This window comes from Oncorhynchus kisutch, linkage group LG3 (assembly GCF_002021735.2).
Source record: "Oncorhynchus kisutch isolate 150728-3 linkage group LG3, Okis_V2, whole genome shotgun sequence".
NCBI lineage: Eukaryota > Metazoa > Chordata > Actinopteri > Salmoniformes > Salmonidae > Oncorhynchus > Oncorhynchus kisutch.
In genome coordinates, this window is record NC_034176.2 from 9,302,676 (window position 1) to 9,324,294 (window position 21,619).

The 21,619-nt window shown below is 42.4% G+C and overlaps 1 protein-coding gene across 2 annotated transcripts in view; it reads left to right on the forward strand.

Annotated features, from left to right (window-relative positions):
- The window catches only part of egflam (EGF-like, fibronectin type III and laminin G domains), a 46,313-nt gene extending 34,645 nt beyond the window's left edge, over positions 1 to 11,668 (forward strand). The window contains exons 17-24 of one of the 2 annotated variants that reach the window (XM_031817093.1): positions 746 to 862; positions 1,974 to 2,154; positions 2,367 to 2,390; positions 2,755 to 2,833; positions 3,720 to 3,863; positions 6,889 to 6,972; positions 8,395 to 8,498; positions 9,608 to 11,668. In XM_031817093.1, coding sequence (XP_031672953.1) covers positions 746 to 862; positions 1,974 to 2,154; positions 2,367 to 2,390; positions 2,755 to 2,833; positions 3,720 to 3,863; positions 6,889 to 6,972; positions 8,395 to 8,498; positions 9,608 to 9,759 — 885 coding nt within the window. In that variant the 3' untranslated portion in view covers positions 9,760 to 11,668. The remainder of the gene's footprint in view (positions 1 to 745; positions 863 to 1,973; positions 2,155 to 2,366; positions 2,391 to 2,754; positions 2,834 to 3,719; positions 3,864 to 6,888; positions 6,973 to 8,394; positions 8,499 to 9,607) is intronic. The other variant, XM_031817094.1, reaches the window with a different exon arrangement.
- The last annotated feature ends 9,951 nt before the right edge of the window (positions 11,669 to 21,619 follow it).

Here is a 21,619-nt window from a genome sequence, read left to right on the forward strand (position 1 = left end):
CTACTCTACTGTGAATACAGTGACTCAACTGTGAATACGGTGACTCTACTGTGAATACTATGACTCTTCTGTGACTGTACTGTTACTCTACTGTGACTCTACTCTACTGTGACTCTACTGTGAATACTATGACTCTACTGTGACTCTACTGTAACTCTACTCTACTGTGACTCCACTCTACTGTGACTCTACTCTACTGTGACTCTACTGTGAATACGGTGACTCTACTGTAACTCTACTCTACTGTGACTCCACTCTACTGTGACACTACTCTACTGTGACTCTACTGTGACTCCACTCTACTGTGACACTACTCTACTGTGACTCTACTGTGACTCTACTGTAACTCTACTGTGAATACGGTGACTCTACTGTGACTCTACTGTGAATACTATGACTCTAATGTGACTCTACTGTAACTCTACACTACTGTGAATCTATTCTACTGTGAATACTGTGACTCTACTGTAACTCTACTCTACTGTGACTCTACTGTGACTATACTCTACTGTGACTCTACTCTACTGTGACTCTACTGTAACTCTACTGTGACTCTACTCTACTGTGACTCTACTGTGACTCTACTCTACTGTGACTCTACTCTACTGTGACTCTACTCTACTGTGACTCTACTGTAACTCTACTGTGACTCTACTCTACTGTGCCTCTACTGTGCCTTTACTCTACTGTGACTCTACTGTAACTCTACTGTGTCTCTACTCTACTGTGACTCCTCCTCCTCCAGGGAGCCTTCACTCAGATCAAGTGCAGCTCTCCTCTGTACATCGGCGGAGTACCACAATATGACAAAACCAAGAGCGCCGCGGCTGTGCTCCGCCCCTTCAGCGGCACCATCCAGAAGGTACTGTTACTGTATAGATGACTCAGGTTGAGGGGCTGAAACAGCCGTACCTCCTGCCCTGTCACACCGGATGCGTCCCAAATGGCCCATAGGGCTCTGGTCAAAGATAGTGTGCTGTGTAGGAGAATTGGGTGCCACAGTCTCTCCGGGGGTCCGTTCAGTTCGATTACATGTTTGCTACATTGTGTAACGTCTTGTACTGAACGACACGTTTCTTGAACATTCTTGACTTTGAGGTACGTTTGCTTCGTTTGGTGAGGTAGGCGAGGTGTGGCTTGAAGCAGTGAGTGAATGTATTTAAAGGGCAGTGGCTATTCCAACGGCGTTCCCCAAGCCACAACCCAACCCCTCCCTGTTTTTTTTCTCAACTGGTCGTTCAGAACATCACCTGTTTCTGTTATTAATTGAACGTTGCATTATGTGTTTTCATACTGAACGCAGCCCAGTTGTTAGGTTCTTACTGCATGTGTCCCAGAGTTCCTAGTAAATGATGAGTCAGATAAAGAGTCAGATGAGTAAGACAAAGAGTCAGATTATGAGTCAGATTATGAGTCAGATTATGAGTCAGATTATGAGTCAGATAAAGAGTCAGATAAAGAGTCAGATAAAGAGTCAGATAAAGAGTCAGATTATGAGCCAGATAAAGAGTCAGATAAAGAGTCAGATTATGAGCCAGATAAAGAGTCAGATAAAGAGTCAGATAAAGAGTCAGATAAAGAGTCAGATAAAGAGTCAGATTATGAGTCAGATTATGAGGCAGATAAAGAGTCAGATAAAGAGTCAGATAAAGAGTCAGATATCCCACAAACACAACAGATTTGGCTTTGCAAATACATATTAAAGTGTTGGGATGGCCCATTTGACCACAGTATTTTGACTTTTGTGTATATTTCTCCTCGATTGTTGTTAGTGTGTGTACTGTGGCAAGTTGACATATATTTTACAATGGTCAACTCAATTCATTAATGTATTTGTTCGTTTGTTAATTCATTCAGTACTTCATTCATTAATTTGTTTGTGTAGGAGAAGGAAACAATACAATGATTGTTCATTTAATGTTCTCCTCTTCTACTTGCCCCCCCCCCACCCTCCCCTCTACTTGTTGTGTCAGCTGGTTCTGAATGACCGCAGCATCCCACTGACCAAGGACTTTGCTCTGGGGGTGAATGTGGAGAACGCAGCCCACCCATGTGTGCAGAGTCCCTGTGCCAACGGCGGCACCTGCAGGCCCAAATGGGATGGCTACGAGTGTGACTGCCCTCTCGGCTACGATGGCCGGCACTGCCAGAAGGGTGAGAGACGGAAAATAAATTGTTCCCACGTCCACATTTTCCACAAGTTATACTAGGAATGTAGGCTACATTCCGTAGGACAAGGTAGATTTTCAACATGTTGGTGTAAAATATTCTGCATTTAAATTGACATTTTAATGTATGTAATATAATTGAACAACGTAACCTCTCCTAAACCGTCGTCTTATCTGTTTATTGCTTTCGCTGTGCAGAATGTGGGAATTACTGTTTAAACAGTAAGTTTTCTATCACCATTATGTTCGTAAATACTCGGCTACCTCTGTTCATCTACCATTTCAGACTTTAATAACACTGTTTGTACACTTTTTTTGTTTACCTCGGGTGTATTTACTAGGAACCACACAGAACAAACAGACAAAAACCAGGAAGGAACTCTCATGAATTTGTAAATCAGAAACTCTCAAATTCGTTGCAAAATGTGTTCAGTTGCAAAATATTTTTGCTACAGTGTGCACTAATGAATACACCCCTGTTCATTATCCTGTGCAGCGTTGTCTGTGTCCTGGTTCCCCCTCAGTTAGTACCATGTTTAGGAGGACATCTAGTGGCCACATTGTGTAAATGTTATTTTCTTTTCAGCTGTCACAGAGGCCATTGAGATTCCACAATTCATTGGCCGCAGCTACCTCACATACGACAATCGTGAAATCCTGAAAAGGTTTGTCTACGTGTGTGTGTATGCATGTGTGTGTGTGTGTGTATGCATGCACGTGTGCTTTAGAGTGAAAACACTACCACTAAAATAGTACTTTCTGAAGCATTAGGTTCAGACAGAAATACTATGACTTCAGCAGTAGTTGAGTTACACTGCATGACATAGTTTCTGTATATTAGCTGTAGTCAGATGATGTACACTACACAGTCAGCCAATGTGAGTATAACACAGTCAACTAGAAAGCCCTCTGGGTTTGTGGGATTCTAAGGAAAGTGCTGAGTGTGCCACTCTGTGCTGACATATCCTGTGTGCCACTCTGTGCTGACATATCCGGTGTTCCACTCTTTGCTGACATATCCTGTGTGCCACTCTGTGCTGACATATCCGGTGTTCCACTCTGTGCTGACATATCCTGTGTGCCACTCTGTGCTGACATATCCTGTGTGCCACTCTGTGCTGACATATCCTGTGTGCCACTCTGTGTTGATATATCCTGTGTGCCACTCTGTGCTGACATATCCTGTGTTCCACTCTGTGCTGACATATCCTGTGTGCCACTCTGTGCTGACATAACCTGTGTGCCACTGTGCTGACATATCCTGTGTGCCACTCTGTGTTGATATATCCCGTGTGCCACTCTGTGCTGACATATCCCGTGTGCCACTCTGTGCTGACATATCCGGTGTGCCACTCTGTGCTGACATATCCTCTGTGCCACTCTGTGCTGACATATCCTGTGTGCCACTCTGTGCTGACATATCCTCTGTGCCACTCTGTGCTGACATATCCTGTGTGCCACTCTGTGCTGACATATCCTGTGTGCCACTCTGTGCTGACATATCCTGTGTGCCACTCTGTGCTGACATATCCTGTGTGTTTCCCACCCCAGGGTTTCGGGCATCAGGACCAACATGTTTATGCGCTTTAAGAGCACGGCGAAGGATGGTCTGTTGCTATGGCGAGGCGACAGCCAAGTGAGGCCCAACAGTGACTTCCTGTCTTTAGGACTGCAGGACGGAGCACTCATTTTTAGGTGAACCCCTGACCTCACACACCCCTCGACCACACCTTCCCTTTCCCTAATGATGAACCCCTGACCTCACACACCCCTCGACCACACCTTCCCTTTCCCTAATGATGAACCCCTGACCTCACACACCCCTCGACCACACCTTCCCTTTTCCCTAATGGTGAACCCCTGACCTCACACACCCCTTGACCACACCTTCCCTTTCCCTAATGATGAACCCCTGACCTCACACACCCCTCGACCACACCTTCCCTTTTCCCTAATGATGAACCCCTGACCTCACACACCCCTCGACCACACCTTCCCTTTCCCTAATGATGAACCCCTGACCTCACACACCCCTCGACCACACCTTCCCTTTTCCCTAATGATGAACCCCTGACCTCACACACCCCTCGACCACACCTTCCCTTTCCCTAATGATGAACCCCTGACCTCACACACCCCTCGACCACACCTTCCCTTTTCCCTAATGATGAACCCCTGACGTTACACATCACTCGACCATACCTTCCCTTTCCCTAAGGATGAACCCCTGACGTCACACATCACTCGACCATACCTTCCCTTTCCCTAATGATGAACCCCTGACGTCACACATCACTCGAGTCCACACTAGAGGTTGACCGGTTAATGGGCATGGCCGATTAATTAGGGCTGATTTCAAGTTTTCATCACAATCGGTAATCTGCATTTTTGGATGCCGATTATGGCCGATTACATTGCACTTCACAAGGAGACTGCGTGGCAGCCTGACCACCTGTTACGCGAGTGCAGCAAGGAGCCAAGGTAAGTTGCTAGCTAGCATTAAACTACCTGTTACGCGAGTGCAGCAAGGAGCCAAGGTAAGTTGCTAGCTAGCATTAAACTACCTGTTACGCGAGTGCAGCAAGGAGCCAAGGTAAGTTGCTAGCTAGCATTAAACTACCTGTTACGCGAGTGCAGCAAGGAGCCAAGGTAAGTTGCTAGCTAGCATTAAACTACCTGTTACGCGAGTGCAGCAAGGAGCCAAGGTAAGTTGCTAGCTAGCATTAAACTACCTGTTACGCGAGTGCAGCAAGGAGCCAAGGTAAGTTGCTAGCTAGCATTAAACTACCTGTTACGCGAGTGCAGCAAGGAGCCAAGGTAAGTTGCTAGCTAGCATTAAACTACCTGTTACGCGAGTGCAGCAAGGAGCCAAGGTAAGTTGCTAGCTAGCATTAAACTACCTGTTACGCGAGTGCAGCAAGGAGCCAAGGTAAGTTGCTAGCTAGCATTAAACTTATCTTATAAAAACATAATCAATCTGAACATAATCACTAGTTAACTACACATGGTTGATGATATTACTAGCTTAACTAGCTTGTCCTGTTTTGCAAATAATCAATGTGGTGCCTGTTAATTTATCATCGAATCACAGCCTACTTCGCCAAACGGGTGATGATTTAACAAGCACATTCGTGAAAAAAGCACTGTCATTGCACCAATGCACCTAACCATAAACATCAATGCCTTTCTTAAAATCAATACACAAGTATATATTTTAAAACCTGCATTAGTTAAAAGAAATTCATGTTAGCAGCCAATATTAAGTAGGGAAATTGTGTCACTTCTCTTGCGTTCTGAGCAAGCAAAGTCAAGGTATATGCAGCAGTTTGGGCCGCTGGCTCGTTGCAAACTGTGTCAAGACCATTTCTTCCTAACAAAGACCGTAATTAATTTGCCAGAATTTTACATAATTATGACATTACATTGAAGGTTGTGCAATGTACGGGCCATATTTAGACTTAGGGATGCCACCCATTCGATAAAATACGGAACGGTTCTGTATTTCACTGAAAGAATAAACATTTTGTTTTCGAAATGATAGTTTCAGGATTTGACCATATTAATTACCAAAGGCTCATATTTCTGACTGGGCGGTGGTAGGCAGCAGCAGGCTCGTAAGCATTCATTCTAACAGCACTTTACTGCGTTTGCCAGCAGCTCTTCGCAATGTTTGAAGCACAGCGCTGTTTATGACTTCAAGCCTATCACCTCCCGAGATTAGGCTGGCAATACTATAGTGCCTATAAGGACATCCAATAGTCAAAGGTATATGAAATACAAATGGTATAGAGAGATATAGTCCTATAATTCCTATAATAACTACAACCTAAAACTTCTTACGTGGGAATATTGAAGACTCATGTTAAAAGGAACCACCAGCTTTCATATGTTCTCATATTCTGAGCAAGGAACTTAAATGTTAGCTTTTTTACATGGCACATATTGCACTTTTTCATTCTTCTCCAACACTTTGTTTTTGCATTATTTAATTAAACCAAATTAAACATGTTTCATTATTTATTTGAGACTAAATAGATTTTATTGATGTATTATATTAAGTTAAAATAAGTGTTCATTCAGTATTGTTGTAATTGTCATTATTACAAATATATATATAAAAATCGTCAGATTAATCGGTATCTGCTTTTTTTTGGGGGTCCTCCAATAATCGGTATCGGCGTTGAAAAATCAGAATCTGTCGACCTCTAGTCCACACCTTCCCTTTCCCTAATGCTTCCTGCAGAAGAAAAGCCTCCTCTGGTCATGCTGTGCTAGGACAACACAAAAGGTCTGGGACCAGGCTGGTAAAAACATTGCCCAGCCTTTTCTTTCCGTATCTTTGGGACAGTTTCCTGGATACAGATTAAGGCCAGGATTTATTGCAATTCGAGTTAGATCCGCAATATAGGGCAATTTGCATTTAAATGTCATTTCCGATTAGAGATTGACATATGCAGCGTTCCCCGTGAATGCGTTCTCCACAAATGCGGGAACATTGCCTTTAAAAGGCACATAGCACGAAAAAGATGAATCCCAGCTTAAGCCTTAAAACTCCTCTTAGACTAAAAAGTAGGCTCCGTACACCATTTTGTTAGTCCAGGACTAGGCATAATCAGCGTCTGGGAAACCAACCCTTTGAGTTGAGCCTTGTTGAATGTGCATCGTTTCATTCCTGGTTGTAGCAGTAGTTCATTCCAATGTTGTCTTCCTGTGTCTGTAGCTATAACCTGGGCAGTGGTGTGGCCAATGTGATCGTCAACGGAACCTTCAGCGATGGAAGGTGGCACAGAGTGAAGGCTGTCAGGTGCTTTTCAATGCCTTTCTCACTTGGAAATTAAAAGAAGAAAAATGCATTACATTCTACTAGGGTTTCTGGGAACACAACATAATGTGTCTTATTGCAGGTGGCAAACTTGTATGACATTGTAGATGAATCTCCCATTTGATCTAGTATCTGTTGTAATGTTTTGTGCGTATGGAGTCAGGCCGTGTCTAAGACATTTGGGAAGAATTTGGAGGTCTGTCTCATTGCTACAATTGGACTTCTTTAGACAAGTCTGGGAAATAGACATATAACTGTGTGTGTATTTATGTTTAACCCCGCGTGTGTGTGTTTCTCTGCCTTGATGTGTGTGCGTATCTCAATGCAGTCTCTAGGCCAGTGTAGAGCGGCTTCATGGGCCACAAAAAAGACTTGAGGAATGACAGTAAATGACAGGAATGACAGTAAATGACAGGAATGACAGTAAATGACAGGATTGACAGTAAATGACAGGAATGATAGTACATGACAGGAATGACAGGAATGACAGTAAATGACAGGAATGACAGTACATGACAGGAATGACAGTACATGACAGGAATGACAGTAAATGACAGGAATGACAGTAAATGACAGGAATGACAGTAAATGACAGGAATGACAGTAAATGACAGTAAATGACAGGAATGACAGTAAATGACAGGAATGACAGTACATGACAGTAAATGACAGGAATGATAGTACATGACAGGAATGACAGTACATGTACATGTATTGTACACCAAGACCCCATCAATGGACAGCTTTATGTAACTTTATGTAGAATACATCCAGACTTAGGGTCCAAATTGATTGATTCTCTCATGACCTGCTTAGCTCCATTTTATTGAGCTAGCATCCATTATATGAGTGTCAGGGGGGGAGTAGAAAGATGAAAGAAGTAATTACTCTCTTTCTATCTGGATCCTCTCATCCATTCATCTCCCTCCCCTCCCTTTCCTTGTGTGTCATTCTGTTGTTGTGTGTTCTTCCTGTTGTTGTGTGTCCTTCCTGTTGTTGTGTGTCCTTCCTGTTGTTGTGTGTCCTTCCTGTTGTTGTGTGTCCTTCCTGTTGTTGTGTTCTTCCTGTTGTTGTGTGTCCTTCCTGTTGTTGTGTTCTTCCTGTTGTTGTGTGTCCTTCCTGTTGTTGTGTGTCCTTCCTGTTGTTGTGTGTCCTTCCTGTTGTTGTGTGTCCTTCCTGTTGTTGTGTGTCCTTCCTGTTGTTGTGTGTCCTTCCTGTTGTTGTGTGTCCTTCCTGTTGTTGTGTTCTTCCTGTTATTGTGTGTCCTTCATGTTGTTGTGTGTCCTTCCTGTTGTTGTGTGTCCTTCCTGTTGTTGTGTGTCCTTCCTGTTGTTGTGTGCCCTTCCTGTTGTTGTGTGTCCTTCCTGTTGTTGTGTGTCCTTCCTGTTGTTGTGTGTTCTTCAGGGACGGCCAGACTGGGAAGCTGACAGTGGATGACTATGGGGCCCAGACTGGCAGGTCACCTGGGAAGATGAGACAGCTGAACGTCAACGGGGTCTTGTATGTCGGTATGTCACCACCACAGCTATTTAGTCACCTATATTATTCGTGGGGTTGCACATTGTGTCACTCCACCTCTGAAAGTTCTGTGACTCCCTGGCTGACAGTTCCACAAACTCCATTCTCAATTGCCGCTGATTCAGATTTCATCCAAAGTGCAATGTCATCGTTTTTTAAAGAAACTATTGTGTAGTTTACACTAAATCATCATTAGTCCCCGTTAACAGTGACTAGGCAGTGAAGTAGGTGCAGCCGCGGCAGGTAGCCTAGCGGGTAGGAGCGTTGGGCCAGTAACCCAAAGGTTGCTATATCGAATCCACGAGCTGACAAGGTAAAAAAAATCTCGTTCTGCCCATGAGCAAGGCAGTTAACCTACTGTTCCCCGGGCGCCGTGGATGTCGATTTAAGGCAGCATCCTGCAACTCTCTGATTTAGAGGGGTTGGGTTAAATGCGGAAGACAGATTTCAGACTATTCATTCCATGGATAGTCTCCTGGATTCTCATTGCATCCTCCGTTCCAATGTCTGTCAGGCGGTTCCTCAGTTCCAATGTCTGTCTGGTGGTTCCTCAGTTCCAATGTCTGTCTGTCTGGCGGTTCCTCAGTTCCAATGTCTGTCTGGTAGTTCCAATGTCTGTCTGTCTGTCTGTCTGTCTGGCGGTTCCTCAGTTCCAATGTCTGTCTGTCTGGCGGTTCCTCAGTTCCAATGTCTGTCTGTTTGTCTGTCTGGAATTCCTCAGTTCCAATGTCTGTCTGTCTGGCGGTTCCACTGTCTGTCTGATGTTTGGAAGACTAAATGTAAGCTAGTACAACCTATGTTGATCATGATATGATGATGATGATGGTTAAGATAGCAATAACAGCAATGATAATAGTTATGACTGTGATGATAATGGTTATGATGGTGATGATAATTGTTATGATGGTGATGACGATGATGACAAAGAAAATGATCATGATGATAGTGATGGCAATTTGGGTGATGGTGATGATGATGTTAATGGTTATGATGGTGATGATAAGGGTGGTCATGGTCAGAAATGCCATATTGTAATTATGGTGATGATGAAGATGAGTAGGATTAGAACTATAATGCCTGATGTCTCTGCTCTGCCTAGGGGGGATGAAGGAGATTGCTCTGCACACTAACCGGCAGTACAGTGGAGGTCTGGTGGGCTGCGTCTCACACTTCACCTTGTCCACCGACTACCATCTCTCCCTAGTGGAGGACGCTGCCGATGGCAAGAACATCAACACTTGTACCAACTAAAAGTCCTGTGTGTCCAGGGCCCGTAGTCATTAAGCATCTCAGAGTAGGAGTGCTGATCTAGAATCAGTTTAGCCTTTTAGATGAGAAAGCAAGGACAGGGGGACCTGATCCTATATCAGCACTTCTACACTGAGATGCTTTGTGAATACGAGCCTTGGGCTTTCTGTCCACTCAGCAGCAAGACACGTTCACCCAATAACACAAGTGCAACGAGACTGGAGAGACCTTGCTAGAACCTCCTGAAATGTAAGGTTGCAACTTTGACATCCGAAGGACAATTTCATGGGATGGTTTCGACGATATCCATATATTTTTTTCTACATCCTTATTGGATGATTTGGAGAACCAAAAGATGTAGTAATGAATGATGTTTTTGATAAAGTGACATGATGTTTGTAGAAAAATAACCATTTTTTAGTTGTATTTTTTAAGCCTGCTCTTGGCACACAGAGTCATGTTATTGTGATTGTTGTGTTGTGGTGTCTGTATCAACAAGTCCATAGACTACAGTGTTTTTGACTTCAATTCATGTGAGTTGTTTGCAGGTTGCTAGTGTTTGGTGGCACCTTAATTGGGGAGGACGGGCTCGTGGTAATGACTGGAGCGGAATCAGTGGAATGGAATCAAATACAACAAAGACAAGGTTTCCATTCCATTTACTCCGTTCCGGCCATTATTACGAGCCGTTCTCCCCTGCTGGAAGGTGATGAAGATCAGCTGTGAGTGTCTAGGTGTTTCTTTCCCCTGTCTGGATATCAGGACATTTTCCTCTTTCAGTATCCATGTCTCTCTGCTTTTTCTCTACAGCAAAGAAATATGCCAGATGGACACTATCATTATTGCAAAGAAAAACATACAAGTCCCCAGTGTTTCCCAAACTTGGTCCTCGGGACCCCAAGAGGTGCACGTTTAGTTAACACTACACAGCTGATTCAAATGATCAAAGCTTGATGATTAGCTGATTATTTGAATCAGCTGTGTAGTTCTAGGGCAAAAAACAAAACGTGCCCCCTTTGGGGTTCCGAGGTCCGAGTTTTGGGGAAACCCTGGTATAAGTCAACCAAAATAATGTGTGGAAAACACTATCACCCTCTTCATTTGATATTATGTACTGCACATGTCAGCCTTTCAGTTGTGTTGTCGCTCCTGTTTTGAACCGAATGAATTTCCCCAGTTGTGTGTATTTGAAATCGCAAATACTAAATGTACATTTAGTTACCATGTCATCTCAGGCCTAGGCTTACTGCAATAACAAGTTCACTACCAACAACATTCTGACAGTGTGCTGTGTTGATATTTTGTCTGATTTTGGGAAAGTTTTTGTTGCTAAAATGTCCATGTTTGATTTAAAACATAAAATAATACTCAATGTCCAGAGAACATTGCTAATGATAGATATTTGAAATAAAAAATGTGATTGATTTCAATGAAGTTGAAACAGGTAGCCGATATCTAGCTAATATGTTACCATTTGATTTGAACTGTGCTATGGTAACTACTGCATTCCACAGAAATCAATGAAGACATTGCCACAGCTTTTAAGTTCCCTCTTTTGTGAAGATGATGGTTTTTTACCATGTTCCTTTTGATGTTCCTTTGATGTCATTATATATATTTTGTCATCATATATTTTGTCTATGGCCTACTGCAAATCTTTGAATAATTGCTCCCCTTCTGACTGCTAAGAATAAAATGACTGGCTTGAAGTGGACTATTTTACAAAATTGCCTCCACAAATAGTCAGTGAAAGAAAATGTTGGTTTGACACAAACACATTTTTGTTCTTCTATCGTCGTGGGAACCTTTCCATTCCAAATCCTCTTTTCCTTAACCCATACCCTACCATAACTCCTAAACCTCTTACCCTAACCCTAATTCTAACCCTAACCATTAAGCTTGAAATAGCCTTTGTCCTCATGGGGAAAGTGGGAAATCTGTACAAGGGAAAATGTTCTTTGTTCTACTATTCTTCTGGGGACTTTTGGAGATTTTATGTCCCCACAAGGATAGAAGAACAACCCCCCCCCCCTCCCCCCCCCACACACACACACACACACCATACACACACACTTTTCTGTTGACGAACTTGAAGCTGCTTGAGTCTCACCTCGTCCTGCACCTCTTGACCGCTCCTTGAGTGAAAGAGAAAATCAGACTGTTTATTACTTTGGATGCGTGTTATGAGTTGTTTATTTGAATTCCCTTTGGATGAGTCTTTCGACATCCCTGTGATGAATGACACACTTGAGCAACTTGAGCATCGCCCTACAGTTTGTTGTCGTGCACTGTGACTTCACTTGTTTCTATTGGGTTGCAAAAATATACAATTTTTTTTTCAGAGAGCTGTGTTGACATGCCAGGATGGATCTCCAAATCAAATCTGGCTTTATGCCTGCGGTCTGAACAGGTAGAAAGCCAAGGTTGGTGATTTACTGCCACCTGGAGTTATGGAGTGTTTGCTCTTTGATCCTTCCTTAACCCATAGAAAGTCCCATCCAGATTACTACTTGAAAACGGTGAAAGCCCTAAATGACGCTGCCCATGTGAAAAACAGGCTTTGGGCCAAGTGCGCCCTCTATCCAACTATGGAGCCGGGTGCACATCACACACATGTCCATTAACAGATTGCAGCAGATACTTTCTTGAATGAGATCAAAAGGGCGCTTCAGCAGAGAAGGGAGCATGATTTCACATCCCAAAATGCCATTGAATAGTAGACATAGAGGTTACATTTGATTTGAGTCAATAGCTGGGCGATTATTTTGTGAATCTGCAATGTCACGCCACATCGCATCCCAACATTCCCCTTTTGACCTGGTTTCTCTCCCCTGCTGGGTGTTACCAATAATATCAGTGCTACAAATCAATGGCGTTCCTCCATGCCCTGGGCCAGACAGGCCAGTTAGCTGTTCATGCGGGGATCCACAATCTAGTCTAATTTCCACTGCATCTGTGACCTAATTCTCCACCCTTCTTCCAAATGGTGCACTTGACCACTTTATCGCTTGAATTTAACAACAGTAGAAACTCCTTTCATTCCGATGCGCCTTACACCAAATTCTATATTCATTTAAATCCACGACAGGGAGTATGCTAATGCAGTCTTTCTGGAAGAGGAGATCTGGGACGCTAGCTAAAGATAGGAGCAGACATGTATCCCCAAAACCCAGAAATATGTTCAGACATTCACGAAAAAGGCTTTGCCATTAGAGTGATGAAATAATGTGTATTGGCTTTTCCTGGTAACTGAAGTTTATATGCTGATAAACACTGATGATAAGCCAAACCCTTTATGATGGTTGAATGATCTCCAATGAAACAGTGTGATTATGACCCTGGTTTAGCTCAAACTGCAGGACACTACAGTACATTTTGTGACTCTGTAATAATGTGTTAGTTAATTAATAAATGATGAATGAACAATTCTAGTCAGGTTATGCTGCCTGTAGCCACTCAGAAATGTCCAAATTGAGATTATTACATTATTCAATAATATACAATAATTTAATTTACTTTGAAATGCTGTCACTATGACACACACACACACACACATTTTTAAATAGCTGCCTTGTGCTCGCTACTGGTGTATTTTAGAATATATATCAATTATGCAGCATGTTCAGAGACACACTGTTATTGGTGAGGCTGTGAGGGAATCTGATTTTCATTGTGCTCAGAGTATTCCTGTAACATTGTCCTGAAAGTATTTCTGTAACACTGACCTGAGATTATTTTTGTAACAATGACCTAAGAGTATTTCTGTAGCAATGACCTGAGAGTATTTCTGTAACAATGACCTGAGAGTATTTCTGTAGCAATGACCTAAGAGTATTTCTGTAACAAATGCCTAAGAGTATTTTTGTAACAATGATCTACGAGTATTTCTGTAACAATGACATAAGAGTATTTCTGTAACAATGACATACAAGTATTTTTGTAACAATGACCTAAGGGTATTTCTGTAACATTGACCTAAGAGTATTTCTGTAACAATGGCCTAAGAATATTTATGTAACAATGACATAAGAGTATTTCTGTAACAATGGCCTAAGAGTATTTCTGTAACAATGGCCTAAGAGTATTTCTGTAACAATGGCCTAAGAGTATTCCTGTAACAATGACATAAGAGTATTTTGGAAACATTATTAATTGTTCAAGTACTGTTCCCATACTACTGAGGGGAAATGGCAAAAAACTAGTCATACTTGAATGAACTACAATTTATACAATTTCAGGCTGTATATGTCATTCATGAAGTCTTTATGAGCACTACATAAGTGCTTCACATGATGTTGTTATAAATAAGCAAAGCCATACTGCATAAAAGGTGATATCATTACACAGGGTGCTTTGCCACACTTCATACAGCATGACATGCTGATGATTTCTGAAGAATTTATGCCTTATAAAGTGTTTATGAAGGCTTCAATTAAAGCATAGTATTATGTAGTATGTACTGTAGAAGTAGTATGTAGTATTATGTAGTAGTACAGCTGTACGTAGTAGTATGTAGTAGTAGTATTGTGTAGTAGTATTTAGTAGTATGTAGTAGATGTGTGTAGTAGTATGTAGTAGTAGTAGTAGTATGCAGTAGTGTGTGGTATTAGTATCTAATAGCATGTAGTAGTATTATGTAGTAGTAGGTAGTAGTAGTAAACTCAGCAAAAAAAAGAAATGTCCTCTCACTGTCAACTGCGTTTATTTTCATCAAACTTAACATGTGCAAATATTTGTATGAACATAACAACATTCAGCAACTCAGACATAAACTGAACACGTTTACATAAACTGAACAAGTGACAAACAGAAATGGAATAATGTGTCCCTGAACAAAGGGGGGGTAAAAATCAAAAGTAACAGTCATTATCTGGTGTGGCCACCAGCTGCATTAAGTACTGTAGTGCATCTCCTCCTCATGGACTGCATCAGATTTGCCAGTTCTTGCTTTGAGATGTTCTTCCACCAAGGCACCTGCAAGTTCCCGTTTCTGGGGGGGAATGGCCCTAGCCCTAACCCTCCGATCCAACAGGTCCCAGACGTACTCAATGGGATTGAGATCCGAGCTCTTCTTTGTCCATGGCAGAACACTGACATTCCTGTCTTGCAGGAAATCACTCACAGAACGAGTGATTGTCATGCTGGAGGGTCATGTCAGGATGAGCCTGTCAGGAGGAGGATGTCTTCCCTGTAACCCACAACGTTGAGATTGTCTGCAATGACAACAAGCTCAGTTCGATGATGCTGTGACACACCGCCCCAGACCATGACGGACCCTCCACCTCCAAATCGATCCCGCTCCAGAGTACAGGCCTCGGTGTAACGCTCATTCCTACGATGGTAAACGCGAATCCGACCATCACCCCCGGTGAGACAAAACCGCCACTCGTCAGTGAAGAGCACTTTTTGCCAGTCCTGTCTGGTCCAGCGACGGTGGGTTTGTGCCCATAGGCGACGTTGTTTCCCGTGATGACTGCCTTACAACAGGCCTACAAGCCTTCAGTCCAGCCTCTCTCAGGCTATTGCGGACAGTCTGATCGCTGATGGAGGGATTGTGCATTCCTGGTGTAACTCGGGCAGTTGTTGTTGCCATCCTGTACCTGTCCCACAGGTGTGATGTTCAGATGTTCCGATCCTGTGCAGGTGTTGTTACATGTGGTCTGCCACTGCGAGGACGATCAGCTGTCCGTCCTCTCTCCCTGTAGCGCTGTCTTAGGCGTCTCACAGGACCCTGGGCATCTTTTTTTATTTTTTATTTTAGGGTCAGTAGAGAGGTCTCTTTAGTGTCCTACATTTTCATAACTGTGACCTTAATTGCCTACCGTCTGTAAACTGTTAGTGTCTTAACGACCGTTCCACAGGTGCATGTTCATTCATTGTTTATGGTTCATTCAACAAGCATGGGAAACAGTGTTTAATCCCTTTACAATGAAGATCTGTGAAGTTATTTGTATTTTTACAAATTATCTTTGAAAGACAGGGTCCTGAAAAAGGGACGTTTCTTTTTTTGCTGAGTTTATTATGTAGTAGTGTGTAATAGTATTATGTAATAGTATCTAATCGTATGTAGTAGTAATAGTATCTAATAGTATGTAGTAGTAGTATGTAGTAGTGTTATGTAATAGTATGTAGTAGTATGTAGCAGTGTGTAGTAGTATTATGAAATAGTATGTAGTAGTGTGTAGTAGTATGCAGTAGTATGTAGTAGTGTGTAGTAGTAGTATCTAATAATATATAATAGTATGTCGTAGTATTATGTGGTAGTATGCAGTAGTGTGTAGTAGTATTATGTAGTAGTATGTAGTAGTAGTAGTAGTATGTAGTAATAGTATGTAGTAGTATGGAGTGGTAGTATGTAGTAGTGGTATGGAGTAGTACCATTATGAAGTATTATGTAGTAGCAGTATGTGGTAAATTACCATAACCAAACAAATATTGCAGATGATAAAGGATGGGTATTAATTAACGGTAAATGTAGGCTTCTACTGGTAGGGTAAATAATGGGGAATTGATAGACACAACAAATAATGCACACAATGAAGTTATGCAACACTGAATACCCACAAAATGGCAGGAAAGAGCTCATTGTAGAGAGATGCCTTGTGCATCAGAGTCACAATCCCCATATTCTTGGACCGTGGCATCCCTGCTTCTTCCTCAATGGATTAGTCCACTGAGACAGGCACAAATTTACACAGGTGTCTTGTGTGCCATGAAAAAAACGATATATTTGCGATTACTCAAAAAAAAAAATATATGTTTTCAATACAGACCCCTTTTGTCAAGCAGTAGGCTATTCCATATAAGCCACCCAGACTTTAAGAAAGTTTCACAGTATACCCTTAATCCTGTAATAAATCAAATCTAGTGATACATAACTTGACATTTCTGCCATCCATTGTGACATTGTATGGAGAATAACCAACCTTCTATCCAACCTAGCTGCTATAAATGCTAGGTTACAATGTTTCTTCTGATACTGTAACAGTCTCCAGTATCAACACTTACAAACAAACAACAACAGGGAGAAGGGAGAATCTGTAGACATGCTGAGATAAAAGAACATACTCTATGCCAGAATTCAGCCAGCCTTCACAAGATCATAACACACTGTAGGCAATATGTCCCCTTTTTTGTTTTACACCTCCAGCATAGAAATTACATTTCTGAGTGCATGATATTCAGTTTCACTGGCACATAGTATGTTATATGGATGGTCTTACCTCGTACCCTTTTTTCCATTTTTCATCTAAAAAAACATACTAAATCTAACTGCCTGTAGCTCAGGACCTGAAGCAAGGACATGCATATTATTGATACGATTTGAAAGGAAACACTTTGAAGTTTGTGTAAATGTGAAATTAAGGTAGGAGAATATAACACAATAGATCCGGTAAAAGATAATCCCAAAGAAAAAAACATGCATTTACATTTTTATTATTTTCATCATCTTTGAAATGCAAGAGAAAGGCCACAATGTATTATTGCAGTTCAGACGCAATTTAGATTATGGCCACTAGATGGCAGCAGTGCATGTGCAAAGTTTTAGACTGATCCAATGAACCATTGCATTACTGTTCAAAATGTTGTATCAAGTCTGCCCAAATGTGCCTAATTGGTTTATTGATACATTTTCAAGTACATAACTGTGCACTCTCCTCAAACAATAGCATTGTATCCTTTCACTGTAATAGCTAATGTACATTGGACAGTGCAGTTAGATTACAGTTTTTTACAATCGCAAGGACCCATTCCTTAATACTTAGGTCACTTTTTCAAAACTCTTCACACAGTGAGCACAACAGCAGTCTATGTGGGCTAAACTTTGGATCATTTTCATTGCTTTGGCACAAAATGCATTCAATGACAACATCTTTCAAATTTCGTGAATTATTTACTCACTTAGACACAACCACCACCAAACTCTATGTACCTACAGGCTAATTTGCACATGTTTACATACTCTTTTCAAAACTGTTAAACTTAAGTTCAAAACCTAACATAACACAAAATTGAATAAGAAATAAATATATATTCCAAATCTAAAAAGTGAAATACTATCAAAACAATTAGACCAACCACAGCTGATTCCCATCGTAGCTGAACACCTACACAGGTGTTAGTCTTTCAATTACATTACCATCTATACAAAAGGGGACATCTTAGGAATAATGCTGTACTGTAATGTGAACATGGACCCAGCCAGAGAGAGAGAAGTGGCTGACAGAGTAAAAAGAGGGGCTATGAGGGAGAGGAGTACGTACGCACGGTGGAAGAAGACTGAGAGGAAGATCAAGAGCTGTAGTCTCAGATGAGATTAGAGCTACTATAATTGATAATGTAATAAATCATGGTCTATCAATGAGAGAGGCTGGTCTGAGAGTGCAGCCAAATTTGCAACGCTCAACAGTGGCATCTATTCTGAGAAATTTCCGGCAAAATAATAGGTAAGATGTGCATTCTGCAAGGGCATCTGACTGAAACATTACAGAAGTCAATTGAGCAAAGCCTCTAAACCCACGTGTGTGTGATTGTTTTTGTATTTCTGCTTAGGACCCAACGGTTACCTCCTACAGGCGGGAGAGGTAGGATTTCACTGCTGTGCAGGAAACTGCAATCATTGATATGGTCATCAGAAACAACGGCATAAAACTCACTGAGATTCGGGACAAGTGTTGGCAGACAATGCAAGCATAACACATATTTCTAGAGCCCTGAAACAACATCAAGTCAGGATGAAGCAGTTGTACACTGTCCACTTTGAGAGGAACTCTGAACGAGTCAAGCAACTCAGGAACCAATAAGTCCAGGTAAGATGACTATAACATACAGAACTGGTCTTGAACAAAACAAAACAGGGCAGGGCACACAATGGCATGTTTTAAGGTATAATGTAAACTACCGTAATAGCCTAAATAGAGAGAGTCATGGAGATAGAAGCCAGGCAAACACCCCACATATTCATCTTTGTGGATGAGGCTGTTTTCAACTTGGCCAAAACACGGCGGTGAGGAAGGAATGTGATTGGGAAAAGAGCCACAATGGATGTCCCGGGCCAGAGGGGTGCCAACATCACAATGTGTGCAGCAATATCCTCTGATTGATTGCTGTTACACAAACAGCTAAATGGGCCTTACAACACCGGGCTTCTCATTTAATTCCTGGATGACCTCTATGGAAGGGTCATGTCAGGTGAGGAAAGGGTTGTAGTGAGGTGAAATCAGCCAACGTTTGTAATTGTATGGGACAATGTGACATTTCACCACTCCCGTGCTGTCACAGAGTTATTTACAGCCCATCCCAGGATGTTGTCACTTTTCCTCCTTCCTTACTCTCCATTCCTCAACCCCATAGAGGAATTATTTTCATCATGGAGGTAGAAGGTTTATGACCACCATCCACATGATCAAATGTCCCTCCTGGATGCAATGAATGATGCCTGGACATATCTGCAGAAGATTGCCAGGGATGGACCAGGCACTCCAAAACATTCTTTCCTAGGTGTATTGCCCAAGATGATATAAGATGTGACGTGGATGAGAACCTGTGGCCAAATGCATAAGACATGGTTGACTAGTATTGCTACTGTATCTGTATCGGTAGATGGTGTATGTACAAATTATTATATTTTGGAATCACTCAATGACAAAAAATACCAAAACATATTGAAGCATTGTGAATCATGTCTGATACATTCCTGTAACATATACTGCAGTGAATTCTAAACAGTAGAGAGGTGTTATTCTTGTTTTGTAAAGAACATTGTGTCCAACTGTTGTTAGTGATGTTTAGGTCATTGTTTTATGAGTGACAACGTGTGCTTGTTGAGTGACAACCTTTGCTAGTGTTATGGGAATAATGAGTTGATTTGAGAGATGTATGAAGGGTTTTAGGGCACACCGATCCTGTAGAGGTTTTAAACTGCAGTATTTTATGTCGGAGATAATGTGAACATGTCTGGGCATTCAAACATATATGTATCCATTCATCATCATCATCATCATCAATATTGTGTTGTGTACTGACTGTGCACCATGACAGTGTAGTCTGTAGAGCTGTTAATACAGTGTCAGTGTGAAAAGTAGGGAATTAGCTAGGGAAACTGACAGATCAATAACATACATTGATATACTGACTCGGATGAGCAATGTCAGAGCGGCATAGACTAAATACAGTAGAACAGAATATAGCATATACATATGAGATGAGTAATGCATAGACTAAATACAGTAGGATAGAATACAGTACATACATATGAGATGAGTAAAGCAAAAATATGTAAACATTATTAAAGTGACTAGTGTTCCATTATTAAAGTGGCCAGTGATTTCAAGTCTATGTATACGGGGCAGCAGACTAAGGTGCATTGTTACGTAACAGGGTGGAAGCTGCCTCGTGATGGCTATTTAACAGTCTGATGGCCTTGAGATAGAAGCTGTTTGTCAGTCTCGGTCCCAGCTTTGATGCACCTGTACTGACCTCACCTTCTGGATGATAGCGAGGTGAACAGGCAGTGGCTTCGGTGTTTGTTGTACTTGATGATCTTTTTGGCCTTCCTGTGACATCGGGTGCTGTAGGTGTCCTGGAGGGCAGGTAATATGCCCCCGATGATGCGTTGAGCAGACCGCACCACCCTCTGGAGAGCCCTGTGGTTGTGGGCGTTGCAGTTTCCAAACCAGGTGGTTTGGTGGTTTCCAAACCAGGTGACCCTATTACAGGGGCTGAGTCACTGGCTTGCTGGGGCTCTCTCATGCTGTCCCTGGAGGGGGTGCGTCACCTGAGTGGGTTGATTCACTGTTGTGGTCATCCTGTCTGGGTTGGCGCCCCCCCCCCCCCCCCTTGGGTTGTGCCGTGGCGGAGATCTTTGTGGGCTATACTCAGCCTTGTCTCAGGATGGTAAGTTGGTGGTTGAAGATATCCCTCTAGTGGTGTGGGGGCTGTGCTTTGGCAAAGTGGGTGGGGTTATATCCTTCCTGTTTGGCCCTGTCCGGGGGTGTCCTCGGATGGGGCCACAGTGTCTCCTGACCCCTCCTGTCTCAGCCTCCAGTATTTATGCTGCAGTAGTTTATGTGTCGGGGGGCTGGGGTCAGTTTGTTATATCTGGAGTACTTCTCCTGTCCTATTCGGTGTCCTGTGTGAATCTAAGTGTGCGTTCTCTAATTCTCTCCTTCTCTCTTTCTTTCTCTCTCTCGGAGGACCTGAGCCCTAGGACCATGCCCCAGGACTACCTGACATGATGACTCCTTGCTGTCCCCAGTCCACCTGGCCATGCTGCTGTTCCAGTTTCAACTGACCTGAGCCCTAGGACCATGCCCCAGGACTACCTGACATGATGACTCCTTGCTGTCCCCAGTCTACCTGGCCATGCTGCTGCTCCAGTTTCAACTTCCACCTGACTGTGCTGCTGCTCTAGTTTCAACTGTTCTGCCTTATTATTATTCGACCATGCTGGTCATTTATGAACATTGAACATCTTGACCATGTTCTGTTATAATCTCCACCCGGCACAGCCAGAAGAGGACTGGCCACCCCACATAGCCTGGTTCCTCTCTAGGTTTCTTCCTAGGTATTGGCCTTTCTAGGGAGTTTTTCCTAGCCACCGTGCTTCTCCACCTGCATTGCTTGCTGTTTGGGGTTTTAGGCTGGGTTTCTGTACAGCACTTTGAGATATCAGCTGATGTACGAAGGGCTATATAAATAAATTTGATTTGATTTGATTTGATTTGATACAGCCCGACAGGAAGCTCTCAATTGTGCATTTGTAAAAGTTTGTGAGGGTTTTAGGTGCCAAGACAAATTTATTCAACCCCCTGAGGTTGAGGAGGCGCTATTGCGCTTCTTCAAGATGTCCACCATTGTTAGT